The sequence below is a fragment of the Mustela nigripes genome, chromosome 1, assembly GCF_022355385.1.
Source record: "Mustela nigripes isolate SB6536 chromosome 1, MUSNIG.SB6536, whole genome shotgun sequence".
NCBI classification, from domain to species: domain Eukaryota; kingdom Metazoa; phylum Chordata; class Mammalia; order Carnivora; family Mustelidae; genus Mustela; species Mustela nigripes.
In genome coordinates, this window is record NC_081557.1 from 96,687,456 (window position 1) to 96,708,288 (window position 20,833).

A 20,833-nucleotide genomic window follows, 5' to 3' on the forward strand; every position below is an offset into this window, starting at 1 on the left:
AAAAGAACAAGCAGTTCTTTTTATTCATTCATTCAATTTTCTAAGCCACTAATAGAACAGGGCTATTAAAGCATTTCAGTGTGGAAATATTTAGGAAATAAAACATTGGCTTTAATCACAATGTGATTATGTAAGAACCCAGAACTCTCTTCCCTATATTTGGCAGAAGGATTATAAAGAAAAGCGTAGGCTAAGAAAACATTCAAGGAGTTGAGAATAAGCAGACATGACTTTCCAGAAGTTCCTCATTTTAATTATCTGAGAAACTACCATCCCGATATACAGTTCCACATACTCATGCCTGTTTGTTTATTCTGCTCAACACAGGAAGCAGAAAAGTTTCTTAGAGATTTAGCTACAGATAGAGAAGGGACCCCCTCAAGCCAAGCTTCCATTCAAGCTTAGGTCCTTTCATTTTCACTAACAAAACTTTCTCCTTTTTAAAATAAAGCATTCTGTCCCAGTTTGTCAAAGTGATCGAAGTCCTTGAACTGAGGAAGCTGCCAGTTCCTTGTGCATTCCCTGACCACATCGGTCTAGAGTAATCAGATGGGCCTGAGGCTCTGGGAAACTCCTCTGACCTGGGGAGGGAACTCGGGTACTGGTCGCAGAGGAGGCGGCTCTGGGGTTCAGGACCCAGCAGTGATGCCACCCAGGCCCCCCAGGGATTCTGTACCTCCTCTTTGACAGTGCCAAACTCAGGATCCAGCGCTTTGAAGTGGTACCGGTGATTTCCCTCCCGGTCAATAGCTGCTTTAAAATCCTTCAGTGTCACCTCCCCCAACCTGCAACAAAAGGCAAGAGCACTGACGTAGACTGTTGCTCATTAGGCCGGGAAGATGAGAGGTTACCTTAAAGCCAGGCCCCTGCCAAAGACTCTCCAGGCAGAAATGACATGGCCTTGTTAGGTCCCCGCCCCTGGGAACCCAGACAATTCTACAGCAGAGGTTAGGGAGCCACCAAGAGGGAAGAAGAATAGCATTACGGACAGGGTGCTCTGAGAATTTAAAATAGATGTTTGTGTTCCAGCAGCAGCCAGATCGCTTTTGTCTGTTTTACTCTGGAAATCAGACACCATAAGATCTCTGAAATCTAATTGGCTGAACTATCAATACGTCTAAGTTCTCTTGATTTCCTTCTTTGCAACAATATTCCATCTCTTTAGGCTGATAAAATTAAGTCAGACATCACCATCTTCATCTCCCTGTTAGCCCAGACCAACTAAGCATACTCTCCAGGGGAGGGACAACCTATTACCTCTCTCAGCTGCTGGTTCCAGAGTTTAAAAAGTCTTTATTTACCTTACAAGGGAGTATAAAGGAATGTTTGAAGGTTTTTAACATGAATTCTCAATTGCTTAGATGCAACCATCAAACAGGACCAAGATCGATGAGTAACAGCTCTGGAGGGCCAGGCTGCAACCCATGCCTACCAATGGGAGCTGTTTTGAACCCTTAAAAAATGATTTTTCCTAACTCAGAACATAACTGTGCATCAGGTTTGGAAGCACCATTACGGCGTCTGTACTTTGCAGCAGATCATGACCTGTCCCTTACAATACCACTGGTTAGCGGTGACACTGCAACGAGGATCCCGATCTATATTCATGCTACACCATACTGTTCCTCAAACGCCTCTCAGCTCGTTCAGTGGGAGGTAACCCCTGAGTCCGCCTCCTGTCACTACTTTGTCCTTTCAAAACGTGAAAGAGAAACCGCGATCCTGGAATCTCACCTCTTTGGTATGTTGACCATGAAGGGTGTGAGTGACCGGTCAGTGAAATAGAGCACTTTCGTGCAGGTGCTGCTGACAGCCGGGGAGCTCTGTGAGTGAGGCAACCCTGCAGTTGGAGAGAGACGCTGAGGTCAGAGCTTGCTCCCAACCCCGCCTCATTCCGTCATTCGAAGTGTTCCAGGAGCATGAAGGTGCCTGGGGTCACAGCGCAGCCTCCACACCATTGCAAAACACCAGCCACGTCTGTGGGGTGTGATCCACGGGAAGTTACCCCTAGGGCCACAAAGCCAGAAGGAGGTGCTTTGGGCACGGACACTATCATGAGGTCGCCACTTCTCACCCATTCCAGGTACTTCTCCCAGGGAACAACGAGGGTCCCGACAGGCAGTGTTGCTCAGAGTCAAAAGGTCAAAGAAGCCAGGCAAGATCTCAACCAAGGGAGAAGGGACACAGAGCAGGAGGCGCAGACATTGCCAACTTGTAGATGGTGTAGAGAACGCCCACGCAATTCATGGAGAAACGTGAGCAGGAACAAGAACCACAGAGCAAAGTGACCTTAGAAACTCGGATCCCAAGGGGCTTCATGCTTCGTTGTGAAAGGTACAAAACCTATCTCATCCCTTAGCTACACAGGATCTGTACGTGTTGGTCCCATGGTTGGTTTGGTTTTTATTTTTTTAAGATTTTATTTATTCGGGCGCCTGGGTGGCTCAGTGGGTTAAGCCACTGCCTTTGGCTCAGGTCATGTTCTCAGGGTCCTGGGATCAAGTCCCGCATTGGGCTCTCTGCTCAGCAGGGAGCCTGCTTCCTCCAATCTCCCTCTACCTGCCTCTCTGCCTACTTGTGATCTCTCTCTGTCAAATAAACAAATAAAATCTTAAAAAAAAAAAAGATTTTATTTATTCATCTGACTGAGAGAAAGAAAGCACACAAGCACAAGCAGAGGGAGAGGCAGGCAGAGGGAGAGGGAGAAGCAGGATTCCCACAGAGCAGGGAGCCCGATGCAGGGCTGGACCTGGGACCTTGGGATCGAGACCTGAGCTGAAATTAAGAGTCAGCGGCTTAACCGACTGAGCCACCCAGGCCAGGTGCCCCGGTCCCATGGTTTTTAACTCAGATTCCTTGGTCTGCATCTTCTCTATTCTTTATACAGGTACTTATTAAAAATTTTAATTAAGGAGTACTTACGATTATGCCTTTAATAGGAGAAAAGACTAAGAAATTTTTATCATAAGAACCAAAAACAGTAATTACTGTACTTTATAATCTAATTGATTTGTTATACTAAAATCTCCATTGCCATCCTATCTCCATATATTTTCTTAACTTATTCTAGGTATTTCAGCATCCTTATCATACGAGTTTACTCTCAAGTAGATACTGATTGACTCGTAACTGTATTTTTCTTGCTTTTGTGGATGTCTTATAATGTCTTATAATTTCTTACTGAATATTAGACATCATGTATATGACGGCAGAGAGTGACTTACCAAATATTTATGCTTAGAAATAGGACCACTGCTCGTTCTGCCAGGCCACAGTTAATCTGGACTGCAATTGAGCTGGGATTGGGATTTTTGTTCAGGTTATCTTTGGGGCACCACCATCTTCAAATCCCTGTAGAGTTATGTTTAGGAGCTGGATTGCTGGAGGGTTTTTCTTCACTGTTCCTCCATCTTCAGCTTTAGACTTTACTTGTGAGCCTGTGCCCGAGTCCATCTCTATACACTTGTGCCTTCCCACAGCAAGCTGGTGTTGCTTCTTACTCAGTGCTTGGACATCCAGTGGCTGGCAATGAGGGGAGCTTCTCTGTGGTCATGACCCAACCTCAGTCTTGAGGGTGGGGCATTCACAATGGTCCTACTCTTCTTCCCCCAAGGGTAGGCAACCTCTAAGATATGAGCCCAAGACAGTGTCCTACCAGTCTCCCAGGCACAGACAGTTCTTTTTCCCTTTTTCTTTCCCTTGTCAAAATAGGTCTTCACCTTTGCCTGGGCCAAGGAGGGAGGAGAAAACTGATTTACTGCCCTTCCCTACTGGCTTAAGGCTTTTGTTCCTTAAAGAAGAATGCTTCATGCTTTTCCTTTCGTGGCAGCTGCCCGGGCCTCCACCACCAAGGTAGGTCTTCCTTAGACTCTGTCCCCACAACCAGTATTTTTCATAAGCACCCAATGGAGGTCCATAAAGAGCCTGCGAGTGGGTGCAAACTCCCCTTGCTTCTGTGGCCCCGAGGGTTCCTATCCTCTCTGCTTAGCCTTGAGCAATTATAATCCTAGCTGAATTCTTTCCTATTCGTATGGTGGGGCCATCTTCCTCCCACAAGTGCACCAGTGCTTGCATCCAGTCTCTCCTTGGAGGCATCACTTTGTACTCGGACTCGTTGGTTGCTTTATGACCTCATCTCTCTCGTGGATTCAAGAAAGTGAAAGTTATGATTTCTTTTAGAGGACTCAACTTTGTCTTATCGTTAGGGAAGGAGCCTTCTATATCCTAGGCAGAGGTTGGAAATTATTTTTCTTAACTTACTTTTTAAATTTATTTTTATTTTTACTTATGGGGGGGGGCAAAAAGGTGATTTTTATTAAAGCATGGGGACAGGACCCGTGGGCAGAAAGAGCTGCCTAACTTACTTTTTAAAAATAGAGGTAAAATTCACATAACACAAAACTCACCATTTTAACCATTCAAAGTGTACAATTCAGAGGCATTTAGTACATTCAGTATTATGTCACTGTAACTACTATCTAGTTGTAGGACATCTTATTATCCCAAAAGGTATAGAACTTCATACTCATTAAGCAGTCCCTCCTTCCTAATCTTGGCATCTGTCTGATGTACTCACTGGTTGTTTCTCGGGATCTGCCTATTCTGGGCATTTCATATAAAAGGATTCATGCAGTTTATACCCTTTTGTGTCTGGCATCATTCACTTAGCGTTTTCAAGGTTCATCCATGTTGTAGCATGGATCAGTGCATTGTTTCTTTTTACAGCTGGATAATATTCCATCAGATGCACATGCCGGAATTTGTTTAAACATTCATTGGGTGATGGATGAACATTTGGGTTGTTTCTACCTTCTGGCTATTCTGAATAATGCTAGGTACATGTGTGTGCAAGTTTGTAGTTTTTTTTTTAAATACCTGTTTTTAATTCTTTGAGTATATTCCTAAGAAAGGAATTACTGGATCATAGAATAATTCTGTATTTAAGTTTCTGAGGAACCACTAAATTGTTTTCCACAGCAGCTGTACCATTTGACATCCCCACCAGCAATATCTGGGACCTCCCCCTCAACAACATTTATTTTCCAATCCTTTAGAACTAGGGTATCTCACTGTGGTTTTGATGTGCATTTCCTAATGACTCTTGGTTTTACACATCTTTTCATGTGTGGACTGGCTATTTGTTTATCTTTGGAGAAACGCTTATTCAAGCCCTTTGCCTGTTTATTACTGGATTTCTTTGTCTTTTGTTGTCAGTCTATAAGAGTTCTTTGTATATTCTCTATTCTACAGCCTTATCAGATAAATGATTTTTCAAGTATTTAGTCCTATGGCCTTTGTCTTTTCACTTTCTTGATAGTGTCCTTTGATGCAAAATTTTTTAATTTTGATGAAGTCCCAATTTCCCTATTTTTTCTTCTATTGCTCATGCTTTGCTTTGTTTTTTGTTGCTGACTGAGAATCCAAGGTCATGAATATTTTCCAGGTCTTCTTCCAAGAATTTTACAGCCTTAGCTCTTACATTTACCTCAGTGATCCATTTTTAATGTTTATACATGGTGTGAGGTAGGGGTCTATCTCTATGCTCTACATCTCTACATGTGGATATACTGTTGTCCAGCACCATTTGTGGAAGAGACTATCTGCTGGTCTAATGACCACAGATGTATAGGTTTTATCTTAACTCTCAATTCTATTCCGCTCATCTACTGTATTACTTTATTTTTTTAAGATTTTATTTTTATTTATTTGAGAGAGACAGAGAGAGCACCAGTGGGGTGGGAGGGCAGAGGGAGAGGGAAAAGCAGAATCTCCACTGAGCAGGGAGCCCAACGCAGGGCTCCATCCCAGGACCCTGGGATAAGACCTGAGCCAGAGGCAGACGCTTAACTGACTGAGCCACCCAGGGGCCACTCTACTGTATTACTTCTTAAATCCAAAATAATTATTATTGCTTCCCCTTAAGAGTAAAAGGCAAGAAAAGAAGTGGATTCAGAGAAAAGATTACTCTTTCAGGAGATCTGGGTGTGATGAAATGGAGAAAGACAGGGCATAAGCCAGAGGGGAATAATTGGAAGGTATTTTGAGACTATAAACATTCGCCTTGCACCTCTCATCTGCCACCCACTATGCCATGTTATTTGCACATAATATTTCACTTAATGCTCATAATCCTTCAAAATTATCTCCATTTCATGAACAAGGAAACTAAAATTCATAGATATTAATTAACTCCCTTGCCCATGATCCACACTCTACTGAGAGCCAAAACTACACCCCCAGATCTGTTTGATTCCATACTCTGTATTTTTCCCACTCTATTTTGTATCCAGTTTTGGACACAAAGTTTGAAGTACCATTATGCCTACAGGGAGATATCCAGTTGTCATTCAAAAATACAGCCCTGGGGCGCTTGGATGGCTCAGTGGGTTAAAGCCTCTGCCTTCAGCTCAGATCATGATCCCAGGGTCCTGGGATCGAGCCCCGCATCAGACTCTCTGCTCAGTGGGGAGCCTGCTTCCCTTCCTTTCTCTCTGTCTGCTTCTCTGCCTGACTGTGATCTGTCTGTCAAATAAATAAATAAAATATTTAAAAAAAAAAAAAAGAAGAACAATCAGTGATTTTTAGAAGTCAATAGAAGACAAGGTTTGAAAAGTAACCACTTTGATTAAGGCCAAGAAGGTCAACAGTGATCTGACAAAAAGAACACTAAGTATGGATTTGCTGAGTAAAAGCCAACTGGTGGCTTGAGTAGTGAATGGGAAGAAAGGATGGAAAAAGATCCCATGTAGACTATTTTTTTAAGGTTTGATGTGGGGGAATAAGAAAAAAAGTCGGTAGGTAGGAGGCTAATGAGTTACACAAGCTTTTGTATTTTCAGGAGAGAGATCTTGTAACTGTGAATACAGAAATTAGATTAACTCTGTATATATAAGCAGCTATGAATATTTGCAGTATTTAGGATAAGTACAGCAAATACATAAAAGGATTTTTCCAGGAAGGAAGGAATTTTTAGATTTTTAAAGAAGAATTCCCAAATATTTAGAATTATCTGCATTGGCAATTTATATTAACCTAAAGAAAGTCCTGAAAGGGATGAGAAAATAAAAAGTCTCTCAAGAAAATAGAAATGAGGGACATCTGGGTGGCTCAGTTGATTGAACAGCTGCCTTTGGCTCAGGCCATGATCCCAGGGTCCCGGGATCGAGTCTAGCTTCCAGCTCCTTGCTCAGCCTGCCTCTCCCTCTCCAGGCCGCTCCCCCTGCTTGTACACACACACTCTCTCACTCTCTCTCTCTGACAAATAAATAAATGAATAAATAAATCTTAAAAAAAAAAAAATGACTGTTTCAAAACAATACTAAGAAAGAAATTGAAACTAATTCTGGTACTAATATAATTTTTTATTCCCAGTGTAAATCCCTCATTCAAGAAGAAAAGGTATCTGGGGGCTTACATATTATTTTATTTGCCCTACAAAAAACATTTTATCTTTCTTATTGTCCCAATATCTTAAGTGTCTTACTTTAGATTTTGTTTATTAATGTAGCTTTCAAAACTGTATATGTGGGCGCCTGGGTGGCTCAGTGGGTTAAGCCGCTGCCTTCAGCTCAGGTCATGATCTCAGGGTCCTGGGATCAAGTCCCACATCGGGCTCTCTGCTCAGTGGGGAGCCTGCTTCCTCCTCTCTCTGTCTGCCTCTCTGCCTACTTGTGATCTCTCTCTGTCAAATAAATAAATAAAATCTTTAAAAAAAAAAACTGTAGGGTGCCTGGGTGGCTCAGTGGTTAAGCCGCTGCCTTCGGCTCGGGTCATGATCTCAGGGTCCTGGGATCGAGTCCCACGTCAGGCTCTCTGCTCAGCAGGGAGCCTGCTTCCCTCTCCCTCTCTCTGCCTGCCTCTCTGTCTACTGTGATCTCTCTCTGTCAAATAAATAAATAAAATCTTAAAAAAAAAAAAAAAAACGGTAACAAACGGTTAGCTTTTTACTATTTGGTTTTTGTAGATTATTATGTACTTTTAGATTAGGCCTGGGTAAACCATAAAAGACAAAATGTGGATATTATTAAAGAAAAATGTTAACATACGTGGTAAAAGAGAAATTACCAGGCAGGGTAGGTTTCCGGCATGTTTGAAGGAACAAGGAAAGGAATTAAGGAGAGGGCAGAGAGCAGATTAAATTACTTCTTCAGCGTGGCCACTAGGTGGCGCAAGTCTTTTGAAAGACCCAAGCCCCCAGTTTTAAGGAAAATCCCCAAAGAAATTAAACTTTTGCCTTCAGGAAGAACTGGAAATTTCCTGTACTATTTGGGACTGTAGGGGGATTTGTGTGTGTTTCTGTTGTTTTATATTCTGCTGTGTTCGGTGTAAATATTTTGATATTGTATATTTTCCAAAATATCTTTGGAATATCCTGAGCCAGGAGCATCCTGCACGTGCTAAAGGTACTTGGGGTAATGGTGCTGATGACGGCCGGTATGTGTCTTCACATCCTAGAAGTAACTCGATTCAAGTATTCCTACAGAAGCAATGTAAGAGTGAAGTACCACCACTGGGGCACCTGGGTGGCTCAGTGGGTTAAAGCCTCTGCATTCGGCTCAGGTCATGATCCCAGGGTTCTGGGATCGAGCCCCATGTCAGGCTCTTTGCTCTGCAGGGAGCCTGCTTCCTCCTCTCTCTCTCTCTCTCTGCCTGCCTCTCTGCCTACTTGTGATCTCTGTCAAATAAATAAATAAAATCTTTAAAAAAAAAAAAAAAGAGTGAAGTACCACAAGAAAAATTCTACTCTCAAAATGTCAGTAGCAAGAAAAGTACTAAATTTCTGATCTAATAAGCTAGGAGCCCTTACTGAGCAGTAATGAGTACTTACTTGAATTAGGGGGCCAGGACTCCCGGTATTCACTACATGCTTGAGTTCTGGGTGACTTGCCCCGAACCTGAGAAGCCACACAAAAATACCAAGAGTTATCATCAGCAGGAGAATTTATCCAAGAAATTTAAATCATAAAAATGTACCTGAAATATATACTTTTCTACCCCATCTTCCACAGTATATAAAATTGGACATTATATTCTAATAAGAACGATGTACATTTATAAAAGGCTCTCTAGTCTCCAATGTAGTTTCCCATATATTTCCACATCCAATGCCAAGCTCATTCAGGGGAGAAGAAGGAAGGGCAAGAAGCAGTAGAGGAGACTACTGTGGGCTCAAGAACCACACTTCCTTAAACCCTTATGCAATTTCTAGGAGCAAGAGTTATCACGAATGCCTTTCCTGATGCAGAGTCGGCTCCACTTAGAGGAAAACCTTTGACATGTCTGTTGGCAAAGCCGCCATCTCAATTAAACTTGACACAACGAAGTTCTTTGGTGCTGGCCCAAGAGAACCGGCCCAGAAAGAGGATTACCCTTCTGTCCGGCTTCTTCTGGGTCTCCATGGCGTGCAAGCGCTCCATCAGGCTGGAGAGGCCCTGCTCCAGGCTGTCGATGGTGTGGTGCTGAGGGTCGTGGCCGCTGAAGCTGCCGCGCAGGCTGCGGAGCGCGTCGCGAACGAGCTGCAGGTCGCTGGTCTGGGGGCAGAAGGGAGGTGCCGCTGAGCTGGCGCGGCCACAGGACTAACCACATCCCCACTGCTGGGCTCAACACCCTACACAGAGGCTCCCAGGCCGGATCTTTTATTTCCAAGGGAGGAGGTATGAATGCTAAGAAATTTTCCTTCACAGAAGTGGGCCTATTGTTTGCCCATTGATTATTCACGGCGGACAGCAAGAGTCTTGCATCCTCTGCGCTCATCAGATGCAGGAATTAGGGAACTGGGGTACAAAAGGCCTGGGGGTGCTGGTGATGGTTAGGCCACTGTTCTGGTTTTAGCTGGAAGTGGGGTCTGCATGCAAATCCCAAGAACCTACCCCTTTGTGAGTGACGGAAGCAGCTCCTTTTCCTGCCACTGGAAGGAGAAAACCATTGCTCTGAGAGTTGTGACTGTTGTAGCTGGTCACCTACGCAGCAAGAAGTGACACTTGGTGTAAGGGAAAATTCCAAACCGAGATGTCCTCACCTTTCTTACTCACACTTACCACTTCCTATCACAGTCTCCCATTGTCTGTCTGTTCATGTTGCTCTCAATTAGAATTTAACCCTCATGAGTGCAAAGACCTTTTTCTCCTTTCGTTCCCTGCTGTAACCCCGGTACTTGATAACTGGTTGGCACTGCTGAATAAGGAATGAGCAAAATGGAAGCCTCGGCCGGGGGACCCCCACCCTTGCCTCAGCGTGGCCATGGGCAGGGCTGAGAAGGCTGCTTCGGCGCCTCCTGACTTCACTTCAGTGAGGAAAAGAATAAGAACAAAGACTAATATTTTGGAGCCTGACTTTGTGCCAAGTGGACTGTCTATTTTCCAGATGAGTCATTTCTTTTTTTTTTTTCCTGATGAGTCTTCTTTCTTTCTTTCTTTTTTTTTCAATAGGTCTTATTTCTAAAGCTCAAAAGTGAAGCAAATTAAGGTCACACAATGGCAACAAGTATGAAAAGCTGGAATTTGAAACTAGATTTTCTTTGCTTGGAAGCTGCGTTCTTATTTTTAAATTTTTCAAGTTTTATTTATTTAAGTATTCTTGATACCCAATGTGGGGCTCGAACTCAAGACCCTGAGATCAAGATATATTGCCTGCATATTCCTGCGACTGAGCCAGCCAGGAGCCCCTGGACCCTGCACTCTAAACCCCCTCACCAAATAGCCTCTTTAACCCTAGAGATGTGGGAAGAGGGCCCGAAGGGGCAGGTTACCTCATCTGCCTCTCTTTTCATACAGTGAGCCAAAAGGACGTCTTTCTGTTCCAGCTCCCGCTCTAGGTCCACCTACAAGGAAGAGACGACATCAGAAAAAGCTGTCTTCAGGCTGGAGGCGCAGGAAGTCAGTGGGGGCCTCAACTCCCACCTGCTGGTAACTGGCCTCGGAGAGCTTCCGGAGGGCTTCTTCCAGCTTGGCCTGGTGCTGCTGCAGGAGGCGCTCCTTCTGCCCCAGCTCTTTCTGCAACAGAGACAGAGCTTTCAGGTGGGTGCAAAGCCAAGTGCGCTGAACAGCTCACTGCTGGCTGGGCAAGTTCCACCTGAGCAAAGGAGAGGCTCAAGGGGAAGAGTCCTTTCCTCAAGCCACACAGGAAGACATTCCACACCATAGTGATCTGACACAGTACAGAGGGTTCTTGGAACAGTAAGGCAGAAGGGAACTAGCATTTGCAGGAGGACCGCCACATGGCACGCATGCAGGTTAGACATAAAGGTTGAGATGGAAGTTTGCAGACAACCAGCTCTGTACTCCTTCTCGTAGACATGCTATCTGTTCTTCAGGGTTGTGGAATCAAAGGCACCCAGAAGATGTCCTTGCAGAAAGCAGCAATGAGAACAGAGTATTCAGAGCTCTTTGAACAAGAGCAACAACAGACGATCCATAAAAGGTCAAATGGGAATCATTTCCAAACTGATAGACATTCTTACTTTATACTCTCCCAAGAGCCTGTTCCGCTCCTCTAGCTTCCTCTGCAGGTCCACCTGCAAGAAGGTAAAGAAAGAATTAACCGGCACAGAGGTATTGTCTGCCACGCCCAGTAGGAAACCAACCACACAGTAACCAGAGCTGATGCTGGCTGTGAGGGCACAGAGCACAGAGTACGCACGACTATGGTGAAAACACACAGCTGCTCTCCATTTCTTTAGTAAGATAATCAAATGGTAGCACCACGGTTTTGTCTCTGTCTCAGTGTGCTCAAAATTCAAGGGCTCAAGGCCAGGGAGGTATGGGCTTTCAGCGAGGGCAGAGATGACTCTAACAGGAAGTAAGACTAATTGCAGACATGGAGGACAGGCAGCTCAGAAATAAGCTAAGAGGTCAGGATGGCAGATCGAACTGGACTTCATGCATCCTATTTTGCTCCTGGGGCTCCATGAGGTCCGAGTTCATTCATGCAGCTCACATTCTGGTTGTGCAGCTCATCTCTGTCCATATTCGCCCTCAGCAGTTCTTGTTTGAGCTGAAGAACAGAGGTGTCCTGTTGGGTCAACCTCTGCTGCAAGGCGTCCTGGGAACAAAAGCTCACTCATTACTGTGGTCCCAGTCAATCAATCAACCAGTCATCACTACAAGTTTTAAACCCCTTACTGGTATCCAGCATTAGTTCGGGCAAACTAGGAGACGGAAAGAGTATGAGGTCTTGCAGTGAGGAGATGAGCAGGGATTCTTCTGTCCCTCTCCTGGATGCTAGCACCTGAAGAAAAGTCCTATCCACTGTCCTACCTAGCTGACTGAAACCCGCTTTCTCCTCCACCTATTACTCACCCCTACCCTCCAATGCCTTCCTGCCAGCATGATGCCAGAGAAAGAGTTGGTGGCCTTTGGGATCCAACAGACCGAGATTCAGATGACCAGTCTATTGCTTACCTTCATGACGGCGACCATGGACAACGCTCTCTCTTTCCTCCCACCCTGGCTTCCTCATCTGTATCTAGGCCATATAAATACTGAGTCTAGATGAGCTCTTTTTCCTTCTCCTTCTCTGCCAAATACCCATCTCTTGAGGGCTGCGCCCTACTGCTGCCTGCCACCCCATTCATAGAGAATCCCTGGAATCCCTCTCGGCCTACTCCCACTGCCTTCCAATGCCTAGTCTAGACCAGGACTGGGATTGTATTTCCATGCTCGGAACTCCTCTTGGACTTGTGGTTTCTCTTCCCAGTATCCTATGATCTTACCAGCTTCATGGTGCTGTCTCTCAGCTTGGACTCTCTTGGTTTCTACCATGCCTAAGAACTGTGGGATGTATACACTTAAAAAGATCGGCTAGAACAAACTTTTCCAACCATGATGACCTCACATGGAACTTGGGACTGGAGCTGCACTGCAGTGTGATTGCCTTGATTTTCCTCTCTTTACAGAATGCAAAGAAAAATGGGGTGGGCTCTGGAGAAGGTGAGGGTCTGTCCTTAAGTACGCTGTCAGCCACGGCAGTACACGCCAAAGGTCATCTAAGATGCGCTTAGCATTGGCAGTTCAGAGAACTTTTCCCAAAGTGTTAGTAAGTGTTGCAAGGGAGAAAAAGCACTTCTGTGGTTAATAATTCCAAACTTTTTATGGCAGACTTTCTCAGGTCCTCTAGTATGGGACTCTTCCAGCCTACAAGGCCTTTCTCAAACTCATCTGAGCATGGAATGCTTTGTTTACTGACATATCTCAAAGGAAATATGAAATATACTCTATGAAATATACTGACTCTGACAAACCCTGCGGAGCTGTGAACAGGAGTGTAGGGAAGTCTGCCTGGGAACAGGAGTGTAAGGAAGAGGGGAAGACAGCAGCTTAAGAACATCCTTTCACGTTTCTAAGTGTTTATTCAACAGAAGCATTCCCATGGAGGAGAAGCAACATATATTCAAAACTGCTAGCTAGATCACTGTATTAGCAAAAGACTGGAGGTAACCTAAAAGACCATCAACAGGAACTGATTACATGATCAGATAAATATATACTGGCATACTATGCAACCATAAAAAAGATCTAGGAAGGTTTTTATGTACTGAAATAGAATGATCTCCAAGATATGCTACTAGGTGGAAAAAGAGCAAAGTGTCAAGCTGTATGTATAATACACTATTATTGAGGGAAAAATCATATACACACATATTGATTGATAACTGTAAGTAACCGCCAGGAAAGAGAACTAAGTGACTGAGTGGGGGGAGGGGCCAGGGCTGGAAGACAGACTTTTCAGGCATGGTCTTTTCACACCATCTTCACTTCAAGCCATTAAATACCATTACCTACTCAAACACTAAGTAAATTACAATGTTTAAGAGGACATTCGTCTTTAGAACTGAAGAAAACTTTAAAACCTGGTTGTTTTTACATATAAAAACTGTGAGGGTGGTAGAGGGGAAGGGACAGCGTAACAAGTCGTAACGTCAGAAATTAGCCTCAGCAAAACGCTGGTGTTTTCCCCAACGTGTGTCACTTCTCATCCACAAAGTGATACTTCCTAGTAGCACTCCACCTGCCCAAGGCTCCTGCAAATGTATACAAGACCCCAGCCGCAACCATCCTCCTCCTGCCCACGCTCAGCAGTAGACAGGTTTACCGGGTAGAGTTTATTGAAAGGGTTAAATGTCTTCCTTTTTACCTTTATCCCCTGTAAGTTTCTGGCTTCTTGTTTACATTTCAGCAGCTCCTTCTGCAAACCAAATATAGTTAGATCAGATGGTGGCATCTGGGTTGCATCAGAAGCATTACCTCATTCTGTCAGGAGGAACACAAAACTCAGATAGCCATTCCATGAACAACGAACCCTCTCCTGAGGCGGAAAGCAGATCCGGTCCAGTAAACAGTAAAGGCGGCCTCACAGAAACAAGAACGAGACCCATCCTGTCCTTCTCTGTGCTACCCAGGCCCAAATGCAGGTAGAGAAGCGTCTTGTCAAGAAAGAAGATACCACATTCCCACAGACTCTCATTCCTACACTTAGCCCTCTTCACTGACAGGAAAACCTAATCATCATAATCTAGGTCTCCCTTACTGAAGCACACAATCCTATCTTCACATGCCTACCCCCAGTGTCATGTGTTCGACAAAGGGCTAGAGTCCTTCGGATTCTCCAAGTGGGCATTGTTCTTTATAAACCAAACAAAGACACATTTAGCCCAACAATGAAATACTAATTATCCACCCCTTACAATAGATTAAAGACACGTATATAACTGTCACTAGGGAAGATTTTAGGAGAGGAACACGCAGACCCTAGACCCTGGTCTTCTTTCCTATTGCATCCCATTACGAGTTTGGAATTAACATATCTAAAATAGGAAATTCCTAACATGGGCTCCACAGATGGACTCGAAAGTAATTCTATTAAAAATTCAAGTCAGTGAGTGTGTGAGCACATACTTGTGCATATCCTGGAGAGTGCTAATGGCTTTAGTCATATACCTAGGACTCCAAAAAAGTTAAAACCCATTGAACTAGAAGCATTCTGGGAAGAAGTCTTTATAAAGGACCGTACTAGACTATGATTAATACTACTGTATCATGTATTTGAAAGTTGGTAAGATAATAAATGTTAAAAGTTCTCATTAAAAGAAAAAAAATGTGGGGCGCCTGGGTGGCTCAGTGGGTTAAAGCCTCTGCCTTCGGCTCAGGTCATGATCCCAGGGTCCTGGGATCAAGCCCCTCATGGAGCCCCACATCGGGCTCGCTCTGCTCAGCAGGGAGCCTGCTTCCTCTTCTTTCTCTCTGCCTGCCTCTCTGCCTACTTGTGATCTGTCTGTCAAATAAATAAATAAATAAATCTTTAAAAAAAAAAAAGAAAGAAAAAAGGAACAAAAATGTGTAACTGTGTGGTGGTGGATGTTAACTACATTTATAATGGTGATCATTTCATAATATATACACATATCAAATCAATGTTGTACAGCTGAAATTAATGTAGTATAAATTATTTTAAAATGATCTTAAAAAGACCATACTGGGGGGCACCTGGGTGGCTCGTCAGTTAAGCATCTGCCTTTGGCTCAGGTCATGATTTCAGGGTCCTGGGCTCCAGCCCTTAGTCAGGCTCTCTGCTCAGTGGAGAGTCTGCTTTTCCCTCTCCCTCTGACCCACCCCCACCTCGTGCTCTCATTCACATTCCCTCTCTCTCAAAGAAATGAACTAAAAATTTAAAAAAAAAAAGAAAAGAACCATATTGATATTAGACCCATTTTTAATTAAAAAAGAAAAATTATGAAACATTTAAAACACAAAGAAAGGTGGAACCAATGACATAGATACCTATTACCACCAAGACTCAAAAGACATTACGTTTTTGCCATACTCAGGACATGTCTCTCTCTTTCAATCAAAGATATAAAACAGACACAGCCAAAGTCCTAAGTCTGCATCCCGTCACTCATACACATCACTGTTCTGATGCTGGTGTATGATATTCCCATAAGTTTTTTCAAAGGGAAAAAGGCACATGTTCTGACATACCTTTAGGTCCTGATTCTCCTCCATACTCTGATCCAGACGACTCTGGATTATAATCTAAATATAAGGCACAAAGAGATGGCTATGCAGCTATGCCGTGAAATTCAGAGGTCATTCATTCAGCAAATATTTACTGGGTTCAGCAAGTATTTACTGGGTACCTTTTCCAATGTTAGCCTCCTAACTGAATACAGAGAACAGGAAGCAGCCCCTCCTCTCTGGGGGAAGCACAAGTGGGGGAGGGGCAAGGAAAGGACTGTGGATGAAATTCAGACAAGTGCTTGTGTACTAGGTACAGCGGGTCCGAGGAAAAGCAAAGGAATGATAAAATGACTCTTGCCTTGGAGGGAAATTTTATTGTTGCTGTTTTATAGAAAATGAATTAGAGTAGGTCAGGAGAGGAATCAGGAAAACCAGCTGGAAGGCTGCTAGCATACTGGATGGAGGACTGAATTAAGGTCGTGGCTTTGAGAAAGGAGAGAAGTGGATGGATATAATTTAAAGGGGGAATGGACAGAGCTGGGTGACCTATCAGACACAGAGGGAAGGGCCAGAAGGATGCAAGGATGATGTTCAGTCTTGGGTATCTGGGGCCGTGGGTAGCGATCAGAAACAGAGTGCAAAGGGACAAGTAGTTTTGGTGGTGGAGAGAGAAAAGCCGTTTAATTTAGGACTCGAGGTAGTGAGAGGCTTACGGGACACGGAAGTGGAGATGATGGGCGGTGGTTACATGCCACACAGGCCAGTCAGTCTACAGCTCCAGAGGCGAGCTAGAAATCAGCATCTGAGAAGCAGGGTGGGAAGTGCATGACGCCAAGGAGGCAGGTAACACCGCCCAGGTGAACAGATCCATAGCAGTGGCCCCCAGGGGAACTCTGAGGAGCTTCAAAGGGAACTTGAAGGTGAGCTCTGTGAGGGTGGGGTCGTAGGTCTGCTTTGTCCTTAGGGCATCTCCAGTACCAGGAAGTTGTGCCAGGCATAGTTGGCGCTCAGTAAATTTGTTGATGAGGAGAGGGAGGGAGAATGGAAGAAACAGTCAAAAATACAGAGGAAAACAGGAGAGGTGGGGTCAGGGAAGAGAACATTTCAAGAAAGTGAGGACAACAGAGTCGAAAGCTAAAAGCAAATCAAACACATAAACCGGTTTATCTGGAGTCCAGTCACAGACGAAGGAACTCACCAGCTGTTCCTCAGGATTGACTCCTGGTTGAAGGAGGGCCAGGGGCCTCTCCTGTTCATCTTCGGGTAAGGATCCATTGAGCAGTAAGGCCTGAATAAGCACAGAAGCAGAAAGAAACCTGACTCCCATCAGATGACGGAGTCCAGAGTTGAGCTTGCTAAGCTTATCCTAAACTGAAATCACAACTGAGCTTCCCAGGGAAATCTCCTTGGTAATTTTTGGTCCCTTGATACCTCCAATTTTTCATCTTGGGTCTCTCAGAAGTTCCTCTTATCGGGCCCACACTTAGGACCCTTTCATCTTCCTGGATGTGCCTGAATCCTTCCCTTCAAGGCTCTGTGGCTCCAGCTGCTCAAACTAAATTTACTACCTAGAAAGTGAACTAAAAGAATTACCTTTCCTTAGAGAAGTTAACTACAATGAATTATTTAAAACACATTTAGGGGCGCCTGGCGGGCTCAGTCTGTAGAGCGTGTGACTCTGGATCTCAGGGTTGTGTGTTTGAGCCCCAGGATAGGTGTAGAGATTACTGAGAAAGAAAAAATCTTAAAAAAAAAAAAATACATTTCGAGCACTGACTTGGGTTTGTTGGGTTTCTGTTTGTTTTAATAACTCTGAATTTTTACTCCCTAGGGCAACCTGTATGGAACAAGAAGGAAAACCTATTGACAGAGAGATGTCCTCATTTCCGCTCCCCACACCAGGCTTTGCTTTCACAGAGTGTGGGGGGTGGGGGGTGGGGGAGGCACACTTACCCTGAAGGAGAGGAAGCACAGACCCTAGAGCCCTTCACAGGCACTGACCATCCCAAAGCCCCGCTCTAATATTGTACAGCTCAACAACACGGGTTTGCACTGCACAGGTCCCACTGATATAAATTTTTTTTTTTTACAAAATACATTTCAGTTCTGAAAGCATATTTTCTCCTCCTTATGATTTTAACATTTGCTATTCTCTAGTTTACTTTAAGAGCACAGTATGTAATACCGGTAACAGTCAAAAGAGGGGTTAATCAACTCTTTATGTTTTCAGTAAACCTTATGGTCAACAGTAGGCTGTTAGTAGTTAAGTTCTGGGGGAGTCAAAAGTCATACACAGATTTTCAACTGTGCAGGGGGTTGGTGCCCCTAGTCACCTCCCCCACAAGTTGGCCAAAGATCAACTGTACTCATAATCTGTAACCTTATTCCTCAAGAAGACCCCCAAAACTGTATTCTTTAGCACTCACAAAACCTGAACTGCTCATGCAGGTAGGATTACAAGACCTATCAGCTCAGTGGAAGATTTAAGAGTGTGTCCCCTTTTTATATTTCAGTTCTGTCCCAGTTCAGTCAAGAGTTACAGAGGTTATGGGGCGCCTGGGTGGCTCAGTGGGTTAAAGCCTCTGCCTTCGGCTCAGGTCATGATCTCAGGGTCCTGGGATCGAGCCCCGCATTGGGCCTCTCTGTGCTTCCTCCTCTCTCTGCCTGACTCTCTGCCTACTTGTGATCTCTGTCTGTCAAATAAATAAACAAAATCTTAAAAAAAAAAAAAATAAAGTAACAGAGATTAAACCCCATCTCAGTAAATGTAACACTAATTACATCACAAATGCTGGTATACAAAAACTGTTTAAAATCAGCCGCTGGTTGGTCTATCAAGCAGTAACTAATTATAAAATATTAGTAAAGCGAATGAATTTGGCTATCCCCTGGAGCGTGGCAAGAGGTGTAAGACAAGTATGATACCACAGGGAGCTAAGGGAGAGCAACATCATAGACACATTAACTCTGTTAGTGGCAAAGTGTTCAGTGGGCTCTAACTGAGGTACACTAAGAAGTCATAAATCCTGGTCGTGGCTTAGCACGCAACTCCCTCATCACCGAAAGAGTTAAGGAGCCCAGTGGATGCTGTGAGCCCCATTGTATTCTATAATGGAACTGAATTCTCATTGTGATCATGTGGCTGTGAATTAAAGCAACTCTGTTTGCAGGGAATATTAGGGTGCTGACTTTCTGCCTGTCAAATCTCTTCTCTTTCTGTCTAATCTGCCGTCGGATTTCTCCCAGACTGAAAAATGCAAACTAAACCGAAAGCCAAACTGATGGATATCTGTGTTCATATACTGCAAACCATCCTGGGAAAGAGCCGGTTGGGTGTAATCCCAAAGTTCGCACTCATTAATTAAACCAGTCCTTGGTGGAGTGGCAGATAAGAGATCTCAAAGGCAGACATTTAAAAAATAACAAAGCCAATGGGGAAAAATCAACAACTCTCCTTGGGAATGTTTAGGCAGTAAACATTCCTCCAACCCTTCCCAGCTCCAGTGGCATACATTATGCAAACTGTGTCTCCCCAGCACCAATCTCCTTCTTTCTTTCGGCACCCTTTGTGTCCCCACCCTGCTGCTGGCTGGCTGGGAGCACGCCCTCCACCACCTACGGGCTGCCAGAGCCACTCACATAATGTGGGCTTTGTTTACGTATCCATAAATATCTGACAATTCAGAAGCAGGGCCGTTCCCAGCATGAACAGAATCCTAGACAATTTCAGGGTCATCAGCACATGGCAAGCCCCCCCCCCAAACAGGGACAGATGCACAAAGACAGAGGATTGGGGGGGGGGTGGTCACTCAGGGTAGGAACGAAGTCAATTGGGTCAGTCGGCCTCAGGGGTCGAATTGCCGAGCTGGCACGAAGGTATAGAAAAGACTGAAGAGCTTTGTTGTTCGAGGAAAACCTGTTACCTGATCATTATGGCTTGGCAACCTCTTGCAAACGCATTAGGAGGGAGCTAAATCCCTCAGCTAAACTCAAATGGGGACCTGCCGCATTACTGGCCCTTGTGTTCTTCCTGCGAGAGAATTTCTGGGGACAAATTCTAGACTGTTCCCACTGCCAATCTCTGGCGAAGGCCCACGACTGCAGGTACATAGCTGTGGACAGGTGAGACTTGCCTATAAGCAAAGAGCCAGAAGAAGGGTTGGGTAGGGGTCCGTAATGGCTCCCAGGCTTGCAGAAATTCCAACAGCTGTGCAGCCAGTGAGAGACCGCAAGGTCCATTTGGGAGCGAGCACCCACAAAGAAAGAATTTTCTGCTCTTCGAGTACTACTCTGTCTAAACTCCCCATTCAACTCTGATGTCATATGAAACTGAAAAGTGATTTTCAACTGATTCTCGTGACTTAAAAATAAGCATCAATCGGTGACTGAGGACAAACCACACGGCAAAGAGCTACCTGTAATCCTGATATCATTTTCTTTGCTTCCTCCATTTCTTTTTCCAAATGTTCTTGTTGTTCCAACAGCTGTTCTTCCCATGAGGTCTCCAGGTAGGTTCCGGGGCTGCCCGGGCGCCAGTCTCGGGAAAGCGGAGAGTCTGTTTCCTCTGCAAAATGAAAGGAGGGAGTACAGTTCATGCTGAAGAAGTTTCCAGCAGAAAGCGTTCACAGTCCCCCGCGTTCACGGGTTCAGGTCACCTGCCTTCCATGCCTGTCCGCACGACGCAAACGGGACTCTCCACCAGATGGGGCTGCGAGACATAAGGAACTGGCTATGAACTTGGGCTCCCGCAGCAGGGGGGAAAGAGATCGCCCGCAGAACCTTTAAGAAGTAATAAGATTCCCTCTTGGGGAGTCTTGGTATGGGACACACAGTCCCTACTCTTAATCCTCTGGAACTGGCATCCCTGAAGCTGGATTCTG

The 20,833-nt window shown here is 44.6% G+C and overlaps 1 protein-coding gene across 11 annotated transcripts in view; it reads right to left on the minus strand.

Moving 5' to 3' along the window:
* The window catches only part of DIXDC1 (DIX domain containing 1), a 70,894-nt gene that overhangs the window by 1,972 nt on the left and 48,089 nt on the right, over positions 1-20,833 (minus strand). For all 11 annotated transcript variants that reach the window (XM_059417137.1, XM_059417105.1, XM_059417173.1 and 8 more), the window contains 13 exons: positions 20,369-20,517; positions 17,152-17,241; positions 15,975-16,028; positions 14,131-14,181; positions 11,935-12,039; positions 11,459-11,512; positions 10,899-10,991; positions 10,748-10,819; positions 9,870-9,959; positions 9,369-9,530; positions 8,828-8,894; positions 1,735-1,840; positions 677-785 (listed from right to left, as the gene is read on the minus strand). In XM_059417137.1, the coding sequence (XP_059273120.1) occupies positions 677-785; positions 1,735-1,840; positions 8,828-8,894; positions 9,369-9,530; positions 9,870-9,959; positions 10,748-10,819; positions 10,899-10,991; positions 11,459-11,512; positions 11,935-12,039; positions 14,131-14,181; positions 15,975-16,028; positions 17,152-17,241; positions 20,369-20,517 (1,202 nt within the window). The remainder of the gene's footprint in view (positions 1-676; positions 786-1,734; positions 1,841-8,827; positions 8,895-9,368; positions 9,531-9,869; positions 9,960-10,747; positions 10,820-10,898; positions 10,992-11,458; positions 11,513-11,934; positions 12,040-14,130; positions 14,182-15,974; positions 16,029-17,151; positions 17,242-20,368; positions 20,518-20,833) is intronic.